This window comes from Anopheles moucheti, chromosome 2 (assembly GCF_943734755.1).
Source record: "Anopheles moucheti chromosome 2, idAnoMoucSN_F20_07, whole genome shotgun sequence".
Classification (NCBI taxonomy): domain Eukaryota; kingdom Metazoa; phylum Arthropoda; class Insecta; order Diptera; family Culicidae; genus Anopheles; species Anopheles moucheti.
Genome location: NC_069140.1, coordinates 52,479,728 through 52,499,851, shown reverse-complemented (window position 1 = coordinate 52,499,851; position 20,124 = coordinate 52,479,728). Strand labels below are relative to the sequence as shown.

The window sequence follows — 20,124 nt, the reverse complement described above, 5'->3', positions numbered from 1 at the left end:
CACTACTGTAAATATTGTTTAACTATTGTACATAGGAAATCCTTTCTTGGAGGAAGAGTAAGAAACACAGCACAAAACTTTGAATCATAAAGAGAACAAACTTTTAATGCATAATTTAAAAAAACACACATGCACAAACAAGTGTGTATTGTAAAAGTTGTTCATGAGAATTAAGGGTTAAGAAATTAAACATTCAAAGGAAAACATGTAACACGAAATTGATTGTTGCAAAACATTAAGAAACGCAACATAAAACGAAAGCGAAAAGACCAAAATCAAAATAGTATCGTAAAAAAAACAAAAGTTAAATAATTTGAACAAAAAGTGAACAACAAAATATAAATAGCGAAATAAAAACAAACACACGCACACACACATTCACAATAGCAAACCTGCTGTAACTATTACTGTTGCTTTTTAAAAGATGGTTAATGAAGAAGAGAAGAACTATTAAAAAAACAAACAAAAACAAATCATGTAAATATGTTCAATGTATAAACAAAACAACAAAAAAAAAACAGATAAACAGCTTACATATTTATTTCAAATCTCACACCCACAAAATCATTCTGGAAGGTATAGTTCAAGATGGCGGACGTAGCTAGTACGATATGGAAACAAAAAAAAACACTACGATACCTATCAACGCTGTAAAATGGGAAAGTGTTTTCGAACATGGAAGGCAGCTTCAGGAACGCACTCAAAACACGGTCGAAATAAAACATCCTTTACGCGGAAAACAAATTTTCCGAAAACAAAGCAAGAAATTCAATTCCACTTGATGCAGCGAACCAATCTATTCTAGCATCGAAAGAACTTGGAAGCGCTACGTGCTTCCGAAACAACAGTGAATTCCTACCCAAATGCTCACTGCCGACGACAACGAGGTACAAATTACGGGTTTTGCTTCAATGTCTTCATTCTGGGGCACTCTCACCGTGCACAAGCACGACTGATTAATTACAGCTGCATTTTGCCGTGCTGCGTGCTGTGAAGCGCCCAATTCCCGTGGCCCCATTTTGGATGTACTTGGCAGAACGAAAACTTCAACAGCAAGGATCGATTAAGTAAGTTACCTGGAAAATGGAAATGACTTGCCATCACAAACTTTGTCCAGTAACCGGGCAACCGTAACTCCGAATTTGGGTATCACAGGTTGGAGGAGGCATCGGAACCGGCAGACAGACACTTGGCCCAAACAAAGGCGGAACAATTTGGAGCAGGCTGGGTTGGAAATCAAATCCGGTTGTCCGGATGAAGTGGTTTGCACTTTGAACTGAGTTCTACAGAATAGCACCTCATTTACGAATTGACTGACGAACGTTTATTCGAGTGAGTTCTTCTTTTTTGATTTCTCGAAATGGAAACTTTATTTGCAACTAATTTAAATTCTTAACCCACATTTCGTAACTTGGTTTGAACTTGGTTTAAAAAAAACTCAACTAAAAACACCATTAATAAGTAGCGCCTAAGAACGGGGTATTTTTCCTGATAATTATTGAATCATCAAAAAAACTGAAAGTTAATCTCTTAGAGTTTTGTTGCATTATTTGTATACATTACACTTCAAAAAAGTATAAACATCTTTGAATTGAATACTTTATAAAATATCTCATGATGTCAACGTGATATTTTACGCATTTTGATCTGTGATGTTAGTCTATTTCATCTATTTTTCAACAACCTGCCCGTATTGCTATTTTAGAACTTGTAATCTTTAATTTCGCAATCAATTCAATATGATCTATCCGATAACGTTTTAATATGTTTAGTACAAGTCGTGGTGTTTTTATCTGTGTTATATAGTTATTTATTGTTATTTCTTTATTAATCTATTATTTAGTTAGTTAGTTGTTTACTTTATGATTTATTTATTTATTTATTATTCAATTAGATTATATATTCCTTTTGTTATTTATTTTTTCATCTATTTACTTACTTATTTATTAATTTATTTATTTATTTATTTTACTATTTTTTATTATTTATTATTTTTTATTATTTCGTTAAATTAGTATTTAATTTTATTATTTTTATTATTATTATCAAAATTATTTATTTCATTATTTGTTTATTCATTTTTTACTATTTATAAATAAATATATTTTATTACTATTTATTATTATGTTTGTATCGATAACATTGAGCTCAACATCAGTTTCGTTTTATCAATTTGACACGATTACGATTTAATAACCGGCAACCAATCTCGCGCGAAAGATAATTGATAAAAACGTACCTTTTCCAAAGAGGCCCACCCGTACCACCTTCGATAAAGATAACTGGCAAAGTTTGCACCAACATTAGCATGAAATTGTCGTAATCCACTGTTTTGCCCAATTTTACAACCGTCCCCGCTCCAACCTAATCTCCCTGACCCGAAACTGGTGATAAGTTTGGGGTTTTTGATTCCCATCCAAACGGTGCGTTCATTTGATAAGATTCGATAATAGTAGTATTGTGGTAGAAATACTGCCGCCTCACTTCATCGAGCTGATTAGTTTCGCGCCAAGTGTTGACCGGTGCTGGTTGTAGAAGAATTGTTTTGTTGTAACGCAAGCTTCAACATGATCCTGCAAGCATTCCTTATAGCGGCCGTCGTATATCTGCTGATCACCCATATGATCCAGCGGAAGAAGCTGCAGGCAATGAACAAACACTTTCCGGGACCGAAACCACTTCCGGTGGTTGGTAATTTGCTCGAGTTTGCCACATTGGACATACCCGGTAAGTTTGTGAAGTGTTGTGGAAGAAGGAGTTGTCAATTAAAAAAAAAAGGGACAAGGACCAGTTAGTTCATTAACGGGAATGGCTCACGGAAATTGGAAACTGTACGAATCAGAAAAACGCTATTCTAACGATGTTAATATAAAATATGCATGAGCGGACATGTGTGCTTATATTCTAATTGCATGAGCAAGTCAAGGCACTCTTTGATGTGTTTGGCTATGTGTTGCTCCCAAACAACAATGTCCCCTAGTACGTCCTTTGATAGCTAATAACCATTAGAACACTTAGGAGTGTGGTGATCGCGGAAATTGCAACATTGGAAAAGATATTTATATATCTCTCCCACCCGATGCACCAACATAACCCCAACGCGCTTAACCCCTTAATCGGTCCGATTGTTGATTTTCGTCCCGTCACGTTTGTTATCGACGGGAACGGCATGTAAACACCGTAAAAGCAACAACACGAATCACCCCCCAGGGATTGTGCTTATCGTGCGTCGCCCGTTTCACCCACACGCCAATAGTAAATTATCGCGTGTGTGGTTAGAAAGGGCAAAGGTTTGCGTACAGATTAGTGCGATTGCAAAAAGAACTGATCGGTCATGATTTTTTTTTTTGCTTTGCAACTTTTCTTCCTACACGCAGGTGTGTTTGAGCGCGTGGTCGCACTACACGAGAAGCATGGGCAGGATTACATGATGTGGTCACTGTTTAACTGGACCATCATAATGATGACCAGCCGGAAGAATGTGGAAAAGGTACTGCTGGCGAAGCAAACGGAGAAAGCATTGCTGTATCAGTTCATCGAACCGTGGCTCGGTACGGGGCTGCTGATCGCGAGCGGTGAAAAGTGGTTCCAGCGCCGCAAGATCATCACGCCGACGTTCCATTTCAAGATTTTGGAGCAGTTTGTGCGCGTGTTCAACAAGGAATCGGACACGATGGTGAAGATGCTGCGCAAGCATGTCGGCGGGAAGGAGTTCGACATTTACGACTACGTCACGCTGATGGCGCTGGACAGCATCTGTGAAACGTCCATGGGTACGTCGGTGGACGCACAGCACAACCCGGACAACCAGTACGTGCAGAATGTGAAGCGGTGAGTTGTTACCTTGCTGTAGTTTCATCATGTGTAAAACATGCCGCATAATATTGGTCCTTTTTTAATAATCGCTTCTCAGCATGGCGGTTCTGGTGCTGCTGCGTACGATCAGCATCGTCGGACCGTACCCGATGCTGTACGACGCGTTTCACCCGAACGCCTGGGAACAGCGCAAAGTCGTCAAGCAGCTGCATGACTTCACCGACAACGTGATTCGCAGCCGGCGCCAACAGCTGGCCAAGGAGAAGTCGGAAAATGTCGCGTTCGATTTGAACGAGGAAAATTTGTACTCCAAGCGCAAGCTTACCTTCCTCGATCTGCTGCTGAACGTGACGGTTGAGGGTAAACCACTGAGCAATCTGGACATCCGCGAAGAGGTGGACACATTCATGTTCGAGGGCCACGACACAACAACCAGCGGCATCTCGTTCACCATCTGCGAGCTCGCACGCAATCAGGACGTGCAGGACCGGGTGTACGAAGAGATAGTGGCGGTGTTGGGCAAGGATCACAAAACGGCTGAGCTTACCTACCAGAATCTGCAGGAATTCAAGTACCTCGATCTGGTGGTGAAGGAAGGTTTGCGCATGTATCCACCGGTGGGGATTATTGGCCGTGCGCTAGTCGAAGATTTGGAGCTCAGTAAGTACAGCAATGCAATGCACAGGTGACTAAGAAAACAAAATGTGTCACACTCATCTTGCTTTCGATTTATCCACCAGATGGCACCATTGTACCGGCGGGACAGAACATCCTGGTGCCGATCTACGTGATCCATCGTAATCCGGAGATCTACCCAAACCCGAACCAGTTCGATCCGTCCCGCTTTTCGGAGGATGCCGAATCGAAGCGTGGTCCATTCGACTATCTGCCGTTCAGCATTGGGGCCCGGAACTGCATCGGCCAACGGTACGCAGTGATGGAGATGAAGGTATCGCTCATCAAGCTGATTGCGAACTATCGCGTCCTGCCGGGCGAATCACTTCCCAAGCTGCGCGTAAAGACTGATCTTGTGCTACGTCCTGATATTGGTATTCAGGTGAAACTGGAACTCCGACAGTAGTGGGAATAAAACGCAAGACTACCTCGTAGGATAGATGGATAGGTGGTGGTGCATACATACCGTACCGTAAATATGTATTTATGACCAATAAAAGCGACATAAACCATTACGAAAACAGGCAATAAGCCAATCGTAATCAAAATTGTCCGCAGTGCTCGGTGGAGCTCAATCAATTCATCAAATGCTCATCTGCCGGTATCTTCCGTCGCCAAAAGAGGCCTTCTGAAAGGAGCCCCCGACTCTAGTACACCCTGCAGTTTCGGTACCATCCTCAGTGCTGCGTTTTCTTCACGTCCTTGAAGCATGATTGATTATCGTTTTATATCAATTATGAGCCACGGCTATTCAGCTGCGCTCTGTGACAGTTTCGGTTTCGGGACCCGGTACCGATCTCCCATGCGTCCACATCCAGAGCCAATCAATAAAAATGATGATTAATAAATTTAACGTCAGTCGCTTAGCAACGGTGCCTGGTCGTCTGTGACCGCAACTAAAACACTGTCTGTTGTATGATTGAAGTAGGCACCGACCACCGTAATGCAACCCCGAAAAACGCAACGATTCGGCGATGTACCAAAACGCTCGTATCCCGTTCGACGGACAGCATTCAATTAACGATCTGCCAGCGGCACACAAAAAGGGCACCGTGAATAGGTGTATTGAAACATTAAATCCCATCACTTCCCACCAATCGATGCGCGACACAATCGAACCCATATTGCCTTTTGGGTGTAAAAAATTAATTAGCTCACGCATTAACGTAATTACCCACCCAGCGGTGGCGAGTGAGTCCTGTTCGCAATAATGGTGCTGAGTAAACAAACACACACTCACACACTGCATCGGAAGGTTCATAAATTAATGCACAGTTCTTCTGGCGGCATCATCACGTCTCAGGTGAAGAACGCGCCCATTGCACGCGTGTCGCTTCTGCAGTAAATTACATTTACCGTAAACATTTCAAATGACTGTCACCCCTCATGCAGGCTGCTGATTCCAAAGCTGCACTTTAAAGTGGTTGAATTTATGAGTTCACTACACTTCACTTCGCTCTACAGTGGGCAATATTTCGCGTCCGAAAGCAACGTCACGGCAGTTGGTTTATGCATCCTAGAAGGTGGCAAGAAGGAGATGAGGCTACCGTCGCTATGTACGAACCACGATTCATCATTTCCGTTGATCAAAATATACACTAAACGATAGAAAAATTGGAAACTGTATTTCATCTTTCGCCAGTGATCTCCATTAAAGTGAAGAGGGATCGTAAAAATGATAGCCAATAAAGTCGAGCAAACTATCACAACCGAACAACTGGGATCGACGGTTCTGCGTTGAGGGATGAAGTAATTTATTTTAAGACCCGTGTGTGGATTTACAATAGATTTCTGGGTTTTATCGCCCATTTTTACTCAATGGTATAAGGTGATTTCTCTTCTTTCACCTAACGACCTCTACCAGGTCATGACAGCGTCGAATAGGGGTATATTTAGATCGACTATATTAAAACCAAATAACCGACCCTAAAGTAAATGAAAATGTACATTAAAGGACAATTTATGGTGTAAGGTCAAAGAAGTGGTAACCATTTCTTATTGGCTTTCAGATTGATAATGGATCTAGCAGTTATGCTTTCGTAATCTTAAATCGATTCTAAACAAATTCTCTTCACTAATATTTGTACAATGCTTTATAACTTCAGGAGATCCCAAAAAAAGACCCACTTGATGACGTTAACTGCAAACGTGAGCATTTTAAACGCTAAGAAACAAGATTCAATGTAATGTATAAATCATTAAGAGAAGTAATCGAAAAGAAGACTATTAATTGAGAAAACAAAACCACAACTGTCTTCCTCTCCTCAAAGTGTCTCTGACCAGAGCGATAGTATAGGTTGTTCTTTTTCGATTTTGCTAAATTCTCACACCAATAAACCGTATGTTATAGAAAGTCAACGAGAAAGAACCAAGCGCAATCTTTAACGTATTACATCGCTTTTATTGCATTAAAAATGACAAAACTAACACATTAACCAACCCGAATAACCCTACAGGCAACACATTTACTGCGGAATGTGTCTTTTGATGGGATAGTGTCTAGCTTACCCATGGGAAACTAATCCGAATTTCTATCGATTGTACGTAGGAACGAAGCGAGATGAGGCAAACAACGACGAAAAAAAAACAAAATAAAGAGTTCAGTTTTGTTCGATAGCTTATTCGCAAACCTTACTATATTATTCAACGTATGGATGCACCTTAGTACTGTACCACTCCGATGCCCAAACGATATAGTGCCTCGCACGAGGGCATCTTAAGCTGCTGCGCCTGCTGAAACTGTGCCCGGCTGCCAAAGCTCTTCGCCCGTCCGATCATCGCATCCCGGTACGTCCGTTCGTTGCTGCAGGCTCGCTTCATGTACGTCACATACTCTTCCTCAACCGAGTGCTCGAGCCGCGCCAAAGTGCCCTGATATTCGCTCAGGAAATTGTTCTTCACGTAGTACGGTATCTTCAGATTGAGAGTACGCCGTTCGACCGAAAACTTTCCCGTCTGCTGCAAACTGTACACCGGATCAGATGCGAAGAACGTCGACAGAAGCGAAATGACGATGAAACACAAGATCAGCCCAAAAATAAGACTCGGTTGACTAACGTTTCGGTCGTCATACTGTGAGGTACGCCCGGTGCGTGTTCGATAGTAATAATGCTGCTGATGCTGTTGCCGTTGCTGCGGGAAACCACCGCCAAAGAACATGTTGAACAGATCGTTCGGGTTCATACCCGTATCGAAGTCGGACTGGAAGTTAAACCCGTTCTGACCGTACGTGTAACCTCCGTTTGGTGTTCGCGTCCGTGTTCCCGACGATCCGCCCCCGGTGGTACGGTACAGATCGTACGCTTTTCGTTTTTGCGGATCGGTTAACGTTTCCACCGCGTTGCCGAGCGATTTAAACGCTTCCATCGCGCCTGGCGCTTTGTTCTTGTCCGGATGCAACTGCAGTGCGTGCTTCTTGTAACATTTCTTAATCTCCGAATCAGTAGCTTCCTTCGACACTCCCAACACTTCGTAAAAGTCTTTACACTTCTGGACACGCTTAACCGCGTTCGCTTGCTCCTGGGTGTAATCAACGTTCAGCTTTGGTTCCGCCGGTTTTTCTTCCTCTCGATGGACCGGACGTTTGCGAGCGGAAGATGCTCCATTCGCTGTCCCACCGGTGCCGGCCGTAGTTCCTGTGCTGGGTTTGGATCCGGCCGCCTTCACCCGCTTCAGCAGTTCTTCCGCCTGGGACAGTGGGTACAGGTTTTGGGATTTTTTCAACAGCTTTTCCGCTTTCTCGACATTGCCCATTTTCAGGGCAATAGTTGCCAACTCGATGCACCGTTTGGCCTCATCTTTGTTCACCTCCATGATTGTTGTTGTGCTGTCTGTCTTATTTCAGGGACGATTTACAGCTACCTTATATTCAATGGTGCCTGTTTCAGCCGTCACGATGCGATTAGTCTTCCTTCCAAACGTGACTAGAAGTTTATCGATACACGTGTCCCTAATCCAATGGCTGCTGAAGTGCACACAAATCGTGTAAGCGGACACACGGATAACAAAACAAAAAATCGATAATAATTACATCAGTTACAAGAAGTCGTCATTTCGTTCCTCCTTCAAGTTGATCACATGGGCAAACACTTCCACGTCCTTTCAAGACTTGGCCAGACTTCTACGAACACCTGCCTGGGTAGGCTAATGCTAAGATTGTGTTATTATCTTTTAAGAACACATTTTGAGTACTGCGAATTCTATTACAGCAATTAAAATACTTTGCATCAATAGATAATACACTGGGTCACTGGGATGTGTCAGAAATAAACAAGATGTGTTGTTTTTTTTTATTCGCGCAACTATTATGTTTATAGCGCAGGCTTCAGAACTGTACCGTCATGTGGCGGTTAGTCTTTTCTCAGCTATTTTCGGAATCGCAGTGTACACTGTAAATTTTACTTGGGAAAAAGAGTAATTTTATATTTTTAAATTTTACAAAATTTGCACAATTTACAAATCTATTACAAAATAAATGCAGATCCGTGAGTCCTAATATCTTTTATAAGAGCAAAACATGAAACTTAATAGATGCAATAATTTTAACTGATCAACAAATGACTTTAAACTGTAACAAATACTAGCCAAATCGAATAGAACTAATAATTTTAAATAATACTTACACTGCATTTAAAATTGGAGGTATTTTACACATAAGTAATTTAAAGTGATAAACATTCATTAGTTCCTCGATGTTTAAATATTTAAAACTTTGATGTATTCTGTTAAACATAAATAGCTTTGAAATCATAGACTCCACATTCCGCAATGGGTATGGGAAATAACCCTCACAATAGGCAAATATTTCAGAAAACACTCATTAACAGAATGGCACTTTAAATTCGCCGGTTCTTTAAGTACTATTACAGACGATACGATGTAGGAGAGAGAGTATTTGGAAGTTGGCATCCAACACATTACATATGTTGGAAACCCACCGAACCTCTCGGGAATCCCAACATCATACCCATGGTTGAGGTACCACAAAATCAATCAACACCATCCAGATCGAAAGATTTCGGAAGCCTAAAGTACAAGTAGAGGTCCCCAACATCCGCTGGAGAAATGTCTGGAGAAATGTACACAACAAACACCTATACACACTGCAACGCTCCACTCTTTACCTGCTGGTAAATGGGAAAATACCGCATGGAGTGCTCCACAGCAGATGGGATGGGGCCAACACATCAAATGCCAGGCATGTAATGTACTGGAAACTCTGGAACACAAGTTTGCCTTGTGCCAAAGAGTGAATGGAACCTGAGCAACACTCCTGCAACACCTTGTTCGTCGTGTTCCTGAACTCGTCACACCTTCCTTCAATGAGCTACGCTTTCCTGCCCTATCATATATTAGAGCCAGTAAACGCGTGGCTGTTTGCAAATTGTTTGCAAATTATATCATCCACATTACTAGCAGTAGGGATGATGCGATTGATATAAACGTCCTAAATGTAGTTTTGTCCGAGTTGTAAGCACATTCTCAACAACTTACACACTTTATATATCGCTTTGTTTGCCCTTATTCCTTCTGCATGTAATTGAATTTGTATATATGTGTGCTGAATAAATGTTTTTTTTTATAAAAACAATCAATATCACATTACGAAATATTCAATCAAAATGAAGATTCCTTTCAGAACATCCTGTCATTAGATTGATTTACGAACATCTAAACAGAGCGCAAAGCAATCAATTGCATCACTTTCGTTTTCGTTTCAGCAGAAGAGCAGAGATCAGATTCGAATTAACGATTTGCATATGCTCAAACCAAATTCTTAACACCGCATCGTTTTAACACCTCTGGCAAAAAATTATGTTTGCAAATTGCATTTTTACATTCTGATCAAATATATATATACTGTAACTCAATTCAGTAGGTGTTACGAAGCACCTATGTTTATTTTCATGTGATAAAAAATGTAATTACTTTCTTGGCAACCCAACTGACCCCATCAGCATTATGAACTCAATGATTGGTGCCATCCGGTACACATGCACCGAACAATCATTAAAAGAGAAACCGAATGTTTACCCTCTTTCGAACGGTATTATCTGTCTCACTTTTTTCTACTTGGTTATCATGCCGCCTCTACGTCCAGTGCTCTATCTCCGTTCATTCCATTTCCCGTTTCATTTGCACTGGCGCACACCACTGCAGACGGCAAGATTCAATGGCAGCTCGGTACAGCTGCACCGAACGCGGAGAATCCGTGAGACGGGCAATCAGCTGTTCCAAGTACACTTGCACCGAACTGCTGGTGCCAGCAGCAAACGCACCCTTTGCACCCAACTCACCCCTCTTTTTTCATTGTTTTTTTTGTTGGGCTGCGTCTCGCTTGCTGCATTTTCTATCTCATTCGCTCTGATCGTAGCATTAATCCACGATTGCCTACTTTGACTCACGTTTCTTCACATATTGTTCCCATACCCTTTTGCCTCCCATTCCACACGTTGTAATCCGATATTTCCTCCTAAAAGAGGCAAAATTAATAGAATTTGGAACATCATCATCCCACGCACGGTGGACGTTCGCAGGCATAAAACTAATCGCCAGTAGTTTTCTTTGCTTTATCTTAACTTTTTCCGTCTCACTAACCAAACACTCAATCCGCCAGAGAATCACGCAATCGATCGAAACAAAGAACGAACAAACGCGTAAGGAGAGTGAACAACATCGCAACAACAACAACAAAACAGCAGCGATTATACGCCACAGGAGGCAATCTTCTGGGAAGAACCGTGATTCAGCTGATTTTGCACCAACAACAACAGCACACACACACCCCATGAAGCTACGGCGGGTGAGGCAAACGGGAGTGACGCGACTGCTGAAGCTTCGTGCAATTTTCCATCCCTGCAAACATCTCCTTCCGCTTGGAAGGAGATTTCTTTTTTTTTTTTGTTTGCACATGCAAGATACTCAACAGTGAAGCATGCGGCCAGTATAAGCGAGCCAACACGCGCAGAGGTCATACTATCACGATGAAGCAAAATAGAATGTGTTCTGCTCCCTGTGTGCGTTGCAAAACCACCCCGGAAGCCCAATGACCGACAGTCGCGGCTTAGAAAATGACGCAAAGATGATGCCACATACACACAGAGCAGAGTGGTAGCCCGCTTCTAATGGACAGTAATCGTTGGCTTTGGTGGACAACAGTCAACTCAAACTATCCAACCAAAGCGCTAGCAGTGGTGTTATAAAACGGATCTCCTCTTTTTTGCTGTTCATTTGCCTCTACTTCAAGCAGTTACGTGTTTTGATTGTGTTGGACTTTCATAAACGTATTTTAAAAAAAACAACCCCAACTTATACAAACTTTCATGTTCTAATTTTGTATCTTTACTGATTACTTGGTTTTTCCCTAATCCTATTTTTATGTTAGTTTTCTACGTCAACATTGCAGGCGATTACGAAATTCGGTTGCAGCATAATGAAACACTTCTGAAAACTTGAACAAACTTTTCTTGTAGGCAGAACAGGCAGAACATTTGACAATTTGTTATGTCATTTCAGCAAAACTCATTTAGAATTTATATATAGCAACTATTAGCCGTACTAAAACGCGATAATTTTTACAACTTTTGCACAATTTGGGGTACTCATTCTCATTATGCCTCTTCACATTATCATAGTTATTATAATTAATTTGTACTTTTGAGAACAAATGATAAAATTATAGAAACATACAAAAATGTAAAAGGTGGTTCATATCGCTTATCCATCAATTATTCTCTACATTTGTTATATGTTTTGCGTACTTTATCACAATATCAATATCAACAATAAATAATATTTAAAAAAACATCAAAGCAATCCAAATTTTAAAAAAAGAAAACTTGTCAGCATTTCTTCTAGAGGCTTATTTTTGTTTATTAAAATGATTATGTATGCTTTTTGCGGTATTGTTAGTCCCATTTGCCCATTCATCAATACAGTGTGTTCTCAAAGTATATCCTCTTTGTATTTGGCTAATGCCGTTTAAAATGATTATACTTAACGGAAAAAATGTTTTTTTTTCCAGCTGGTCATTTAACTATGTTAGATGAAGTAATTGATATCGATTTTGCGAAAAAATGAGCAAATACGCTAACTGAAAATATGCAAAAATTGTGTGTTTTTATAAAATAATTCTTCATCTTTATAGAATAATAACTTTATCTACATAAATTAGTCTTTTATTCCGAAAAACCAAATGTCTTACAGTTATGTTACCGACTGTATCATAAAATAAAACTAAGTTAGACTAATTTGTTTGTCACATTGGTTTAGTATGTGTTGTTGCGTCTCACTGATTAAGCGCTTCGTTGTAACTTCTGCTGGTAATAAAACCACACAAAGGACGGGTGTGGAACGGCGTTCCGCGATCCCGGACTTTGATCGTCATTCGCCCTTTTATCATCACCTCGACACTCCGTCCACAGTCGCGTGCGTGCGTGCTTAGCGTAAACGTGGACCGAAAAATGAACCGGCAAAACACAGCCCCTCTTCCCAGTCTGCCTTTCCTTCTAAAGCACTACCGACGTAAAATTGAGGTCAACTCCCTTCTATGCTACTCTTGCCAGCTGGCTGACTTTTGTTGGCTGGACGGAGCATTTTTCTTCACAGCACCGAATTGCGTCCGAGAAGCAAATCAGTAAACCGTACGCAAAGCCCTCCGCGCGCTTGCTAAGTAAATTGACCCTGAACTGGACGTCAAGCTAACGCAATCGTACAAGGGTGTTCCGCGTCTGGCAAATGGAAGTGAACATAATACTTACTTAAGCAAGATTGAGGGCAAGTGCCTAGAACAGACTGCGTGTTTCGTACGCATATAAATCAATCATGCATGCTGCTACTATTGCTCATAGATTATCGCTAAACAATGTGCAAAATAACATTGTGATTCACCCACGAAAAGCAGGGATGAAAATGTTTTGATCGTGCCTGTTCGGAGCAGTTAAAATAGATATGGTTTTCTTCCATCCAAACAACTCCACACCCACCGATTTCAATATTGCACAACACGTGCTGCCTGGTACAGCAACATGCTCGATCGAGCCCACCATCAACCACCCACGGGAAGGAGACACTGATAATACTGATGCAACACTGTCACAGGACGACGGGAGTTCAATGATGGATTCGTCAGGTTACTAACATTGCCTCCGTAATAGGGCTCCGTGACAGGCGCAGATGTACCGGGGTGAAGCCCACTTCCTGCCAAACGAAGGACATCCTGCAGCATAATAACACACCTGAGTCTAAGACCTGTCCCAACCACAGAGCAATCCACATAAATTCACCTGGAAGGTGTGTGTTGAAGGCCAGCAAAACATTACTTAACTGCCATTTCCATTGCAAATGTTTATTATTATCTAAGATTTTGAAAAACGTGTAGGAAGATGCAATGATTTTGTTGTTGTTTCCGCTAGCAGATATTAATATCACACGGCAAAAAAGCGGTCCCTATTTCAATAGCATCTGCACCGGTGTATGTTTTGTTCGTCCTGCTGTATTACGCAACTATCAAAAACAGGACAGAGTTTGCCATTGCTCTCACTTCCTTGCCTAGCCCGAGCGAATGTGTTGCATAAATAAAAACTTTAAGCTTTTAAGTGCGAGACTTTTTGATGTGCTTTCATTGATGCCGTAATCTTTCATTCATTACACGCCGCAATCTTTGTATTTTATGTTTAAAAATATAATCACTTGCATAATTGTAAACAACTGAGCACGTACGGGTGACAACGAAAGGAACCGAATGGACTAAGATCAAACAAAACAAACAAAATCCAACCTTTGTCGGTTTAACTTTGACAGGATGGTTTCTGTGACTTAATCGTTTGGAACGATTACGATTTGCTTTATTTAACTTGAAAAAACCATTAACAAAAAAGTTTTGTTTACTACATTTTATCGCTGAACCCAAAACGTTAATGCATTTGTAATATATTTTGAAGAAAAACTTAACAGAACAGGTTTATCTCATTTTTTATTTCCAAACCTACCTAACATGTTGTATGGGGAAACCTCTTTTCAATTAAATTAAAAACAATAATTAAATTAAACAAACTTTTATTAAGAACACAATTCAATTCAATTCAAATTAAAACTTGAACTATAGTAAAAATTAATGCAATTACCATAAAACTGTAACTGTAATTTTATTTTTAGTTAGTTATCTTTCAAATTGCCATCGATATGCAAATTGCACCAAAATTATTTTAATTTTTAGATGTAGCTTTTCAGGTATAGCATAGACATCTAGTAATTTTACAGTAGAACTATTGAGGTTTTTACGATTAAACGTCAATTTATGAATAGCAGAATTATCTTTGAACGTTCTAGAAGTTCGTACTACTTGTAAGATTTACAATTGACAATGGTAGAATTATTTAAAAATTAATGTGATAGGAAGGTACCAGCCCATTGGGAATTATTGATGGGAAAATTCAAGGGCAAATGAATTATTTCTAACGACCCGGTTGGCTATGACAGTCGAAGAGACACGCAAGTGTATATTTGGCCATAGACAGAAAGAACGGATTAAATGTGTTAATCTAATTTGCCTAACCCTTAATGTTTGGTGACTAAGGTCTGATTTTAAAGTCCAGATTTTCAGCCCAGTCAATTCATGTTGATTAATCATGCATACTATTCAACAGGCGTAAGAATAGTCTATTATACTAATATACAATCAAAATGATAACAATATCATCAACAATATTTATAATTTCAGAACATGCAATAAAGTACCGCAAATCCTCCTATAACGAGTGAAATGCGTTCTATTATTTAAGTCGTTATACGAAAAAATCTTATGTAGGATACTCTATTCCGTACAATTTACATGATAAGTCAATATATAATCCTTTACTAATCGAAGTATTGACCATTCAACGTCGAACGTTGTAATGAATTTCTTTAGGAGAGCGTTAAGTGATAAACTATTGGCTATAAATTAGTCACTATCAATTAACAAAATTAACAATTTTAATCAATTAACACTATCAATCATTCAAATTAACATTATTATTTGTCTCGTACACGTTAATCACTTGTAGAGGCACTAAATCGCAAGGTTGATATTTGGTAACACATGAGGAATTAATATTTATTTCAATAGCAATATTTTCAAAATATCATAAACTCCATATGCTCTTGGGGTAATGGGCCTTGCATGTGCTCGGTTACAAATGCTTCGATGCTACTATTTTCTATCTAATACTATCCCCAATCGTGAGGTATTTACCAACGTCACATGTTTATTAAAGGTATGATTTCTAGTGAGCGGCCTCTCAACATTTCATAAGGGGCCACAATGTCTTTAATGTTTCGACTTTGGCACCGAAAGACCCAATTGCTCGTTATATGAAAAACTCGTTTAAAACCTCTTTGAAAAAAAATTGTACAATGCGAGTTTAAATGAAACTTTATCGGATATTTACAAAAGTAACTTTCAATTGTAATCGAGAGTTATTTCTTTCGAAAAACATCACAAAAAAAAGCATACGGGACGTATTCTCGAAATTGATGTAAAATTCCCAACAGTCAACTTTCTCGGTCTTTCTGTATCCTTTTCTACACGCCGTGCATCGCCAATGCAATCATTCACTTGTAATCAGTGCAGTTGCATTGACGGCAACAACAAAAGAACACAAAAACAGCAAACCTTCACTGTTGTAGATCGTTGAACGAAGCCACAAACCAGCGGCAGCAGCGGATTCTTTGTCCTTCAGGGACATGGTTGAAAACTAAAGGGGACGAAGGAATCAAAACGAGATTTCGTTGCGCTTCCCGCACCGTACAGTTTTGGAACGGAACACAAAACCAATCCTTCTCCACATGGCTGGCGCACGGTGAAGTAACGGCAGCTTCAACGCTTTGTCTCGCGTGACGAACTGTATTTGCGTTCAAGTTTCTTAACCTTACTCCGCACGTTGGGGCATCTGTATATACATATCTGTTTGGAGCTTTAGTACATCATGGGGAAGGTAAATTTGTATTACCTTTCATAAAAACATATCAAGTCGTGTGCGAGTCGTTTTTATCTTGTTAGCAAAAAAATCACTTAATTACTTCCATTTTGTTACTGTTACTTAAACGTTCTGTACAGTCTTATTAAACTCTATGCACACATAATTACATAAAATGTATGTTTTAAAAATCTTTTTCTTAATGGATAGAAGCATAGAAAAAGTCGCTTTTCTATCAGAACGATATTCGCATGTGATATGCAAAGTGGTTGTCGGCCAGCCTTAAATTAAGCTTTACGTACACACTTTTTCGATAGGTCACGAAACGTTCCCCGTATCAGTCTGGTTTGTAGCACGCTCCACAGCCCCATACAACAACGCTTCGGTTGTGCACGACGCCTGTGCCAGTGACGATGATGATGATGACGATGATGACGGGGACCGTTCTCAACCCCCATAAACTACCCCTTTTGTGGATCGTACAGCTGAAATACACGCACCGAACAGGAGTGAGTGAAAGATGGAAGGAAACAGCACATCGTGACATAAACACACACATACACGTGCACAACAAAGAACATGCGCGTATCAACATCTCTCTCCCTATCGCTCTCTCTCTCTCTTTTGAGTTCGCTCTCAAACAACGTGACGCGCGCGGTCTCAGCACACGCAGCTCGCTAGAGTCCAGCAGCGTGCACCACGAGCTGCTCAGTCTCTTTCGTGTGGCGGTGTCTTGCATTCTCGTCTTCGAACGGGCGCGCACGGTGTGTGTTTGACGGTGCAAACAACCCCTTTTAGAGCAAATCTAAACCAAGAAACCACCCCAACACACAACCCACCCAACCCAAAACGGTACGTGTGTATGTGCATTCCGTCCCTCGTTCACCTACCGAAACCGTTCCGCTCCTCCCCCCCGACATTAAGGGAGGTCTCGTGCGTGCGTGTGCATCACACGCGCGTGTGTGTGTGTGCATGTGTATGTGTGTGCTTTCTCACGTTTGGTGCGTCTGTTTGTGGGCAAAACGATTCGTTTGTGTGCGCGAGAAAACCCCTTTTCTAAAAAAAAACCCCAGAAAGGAATGGTTTTTCGTGTGACGCAGTTTATTAGTGATGTGGAAGAAATTTCTCTATTTACCTGTACCTTACGCGATACGAAACGTGATCTTTTCTAAACGCTCTGCACCAACGGTCGCGAAGCATGGTGCAAATCTCTTTGTTATTTAAACGCTACGCCTCTGCGAGATGGATGCAGGCAGCTAAATGCATCAGCCATCACCAGTGGTCTATACTTTGCTGCACGCAACAATGCATTTCCCTTGCTTTTCCAGTCTTTAACCACTACCAAGAATGTTTCGAGCAGTGGCTGGTTACGATCGATTCAAAGTTGCACCAGGCTAGGGGTTAACGTAGTGTATTAAATTGAAATCAACAAAGAAAAGCTATACCCAATGTTAGAACTCTGGATAATGCTCAATAAATCGAGCTCTTTTACTGATTAGTTTCTTTGCATCAGATGAACCACATAAAATATTCGTTCACATTGCAAAACGGATTCAAACTCTCTCGCATTTTCTTCTGTTTTTTTTTCTCTGGCAAGTAAAACGCTTTTCTCCATCCCTCTAGTACAAGCGTGAACCTTTTGGGTTTTAAGTTCTCCTCCTTCAATCTAAGCAACCATAGGCATCTTCGAAGGGGGATTTAGCCTTCACCGTCTCGTATTCACTGTTCTCTCACTGCTATCACACCCACACCACCTCAAACCGGCTCATCAGCTGCTGCTGCTGCTGCTCGGATGGTTATCGAAAAACATCTGCTTTTCGAACTCGAAAGGCAACCCCCCCCCCTCGCCTATCCGGTTGTTTGCTAACAACTTCATACCCCAAAGCTTGTTTAACCATTGGCAGCTGGCTATACCATCTCCCCGAGCAACCTCCGGGGGTTTGAAGAAAAACAACAACAAATCCACTCTCCGCTTGATCCACTCTCACTGTGTTGCAGAGCATTTCCCGGCCACGAGAAAATCATCCCCCTCTTGGTGGTTTGGGTTGTTCCCTTTTTTCTTTTCTTTTTTGCAACACTCTTCACAATCACCAACATCCTTGCACTCCTGATTGCTTTTGGGGAGCCAAACTGTAATGTGCGTGTGTGTGTGTGTGTGATGCATTTAAGGTAATTTCAGAAGGTGGCAAAACCTGCTCTGGAACGAATCAAATTTCAAGCTACCAATGTAATAATTATCTAAAAAGTGTCTAACATTTGAAATTTCTTTCTAATGTGTGTGGTTAAGTGTTTTTGCTTTAAATTTGTTCACGGAAATGTGTCACGGAGTAAAATATTGTTCTCTCACCCCTGAAATTAGGGGTGAGTTTCTGTTTTCTTCTCTAGAACGAGATGGATATAAAACAAATCGCTCTTCCCGTACGTAAAAGCTGCTCACAGTGCAAAGTGAGATGGCATGCAAACGATATTTGTTGTGCTCAGCGCAATGTGGACATCTACTTCCTATTATTCGTTTTCTCCTATCCCAACCCCCATCAGCTGAGACCTTGCTGCGGTACGCTCTCGCACCGCAACCAGTAGAGTGACCCCAAGCGAAGTGTTTCAAAATGTTAGGAAACTTCAAAAACCTGTTGTTAAGAAAACATAATAAAAAATCCTGTAATAGAAACACATTCGTAAAATTGCACTCAAACCCATTGCGGGAGAGTAAAAAATAAAGATCTTTCTTAACCATGCCAGAGAGAACTGCAACGAATTGCAAAGAGAGACGATTTGCTGATCGGTTTTTTTTGGGGAGCTGCGGGAGCATTAGCGCGAGCGAATGCGCTCCTTCACAGAACGGACCCGCAGAGTTCGCGTTCGCAGCGCTTTGGATTTTGACAGCCAAACAGCTCAGATCTCGAAATATTCTGTGCAAAATATTCCATCATCATCATCATCATCATCCCCAAACGTCAACGTCATCCGCACACACACACACGCAGGTGCGCTTGGAATTCGCAAGCAAACAACCCCAAAGGAGAGAACGAACAACAAATTTTCGTTCTGAAATTCGACGCCGTTCTACGCATAGTTGAGTAATCTATCGCTAATGTTATTCCTTCTTTTGTTTCCTTCCATCACCCGACACAGTGCGCGAACAGAGTGTGAATTGTGTGCCGATGCCTGTGATGAAACAGTGACAATATTACCCAAAAGCTGAAGCTTTCTGACAGCAGCACCACGATGCGATTATCGTCATCGCAGTAGCAGCAGCATCGGGGGTTGGAGTTGCGTGGATATTGCAATGAAAAGTTGATCGACATCGATTCGCCTTGAACGATGCCGGTGAAAAGGACGGAAGCATCGTGCAGTGAGAAAGGACAATGTGAACGGAACCACCAGTGTGCAGTGTAGTTGTAGCGTGGCGAATAGTATATAGTAAAGTGTGTCATATCATTTTCATTCTTATTCTGCGCCAAGAGAGGTCGTGTGTGTGTGTGTGTGTGTTTAGCGAATCACTGCTTGTGTGTCTATGACGGCTGTGCTAGCCGGAAGGTACATACGGACACACATACCCGCACAAGCATCCTTTCCATAAATCAGCACAACCATTGCAAGCAGTCCAGTGCCCGCACCCTAAAAATAGGTGGAAAAGTGCTTAATAAAAACAGCCGTCGTCGTTTTTGGGGCTGCA

General features: G+C 41.1%; 2 protein-coding genes across 3 annotated transcripts; one reads left to right on the top strand and one right to left on the bottom strand.

Annotated features, from left to right (window-relative positions):
- Positions 1 to 2,567: 2,567 nt before the first annotated feature.
- On the top strand, positions 2,568 to 5,010 carry LOC128301183 (cytochrome P450 4d2-like). Its single transcript, XM_053037537.1, has 4 exons — positions 2,568 to 2,727; positions 3,378 to 3,831; positions 3,914 to 4,476; positions 4,557 to 5,010. The coding sequence occupies exons 1-4, from the start codon at positions 2,568 to 2,570 to the stop codon at positions 4,895 to 4,897; spliced, it is 1,518 nt and encodes a 505-aa protein (XP_052893497.1). The 3' UTR covers positions 4,898 to 5,010.
- Positions 5,011 to 6,879: 1,869 nt separating this feature from the next.
- LOC128310737 (dnaJ homolog subfamily B member 14-like) lies at positions 6,880 to 8,729 on the bottom strand. Of its 2 annotated transcripts, none has more exons than XM_053047453.1 (2): positions 8,522 to 8,729; positions 6,880 to 8,455 (listed from the first exon to the last, which is right to left on the bottom strand). In XM_053047453.1, the coding sequence occupies exon 2, from the start codon at positions 8,302 to 8,304 to the stop codon at positions 7,153 to 7,155; it is 1,152 nt and encodes a 383-aa protein (XP_052903413.1). In that variant the 5' UTR covers positions 8,305 to 8,455; positions 8,522 to 8,729; the 3' UTR covers positions 6,880 to 7,152. The 2 variants fall into 2 exon arrangements, with proteins under 2 accessions (XP_052903413.1, XP_052903412.1); XM_053047452.1 differs by having other exon boundaries at positions 6,880 to 8,452.
- Positions 8,730 to 20,124: the final 11,395 nt, after the last annotated feature.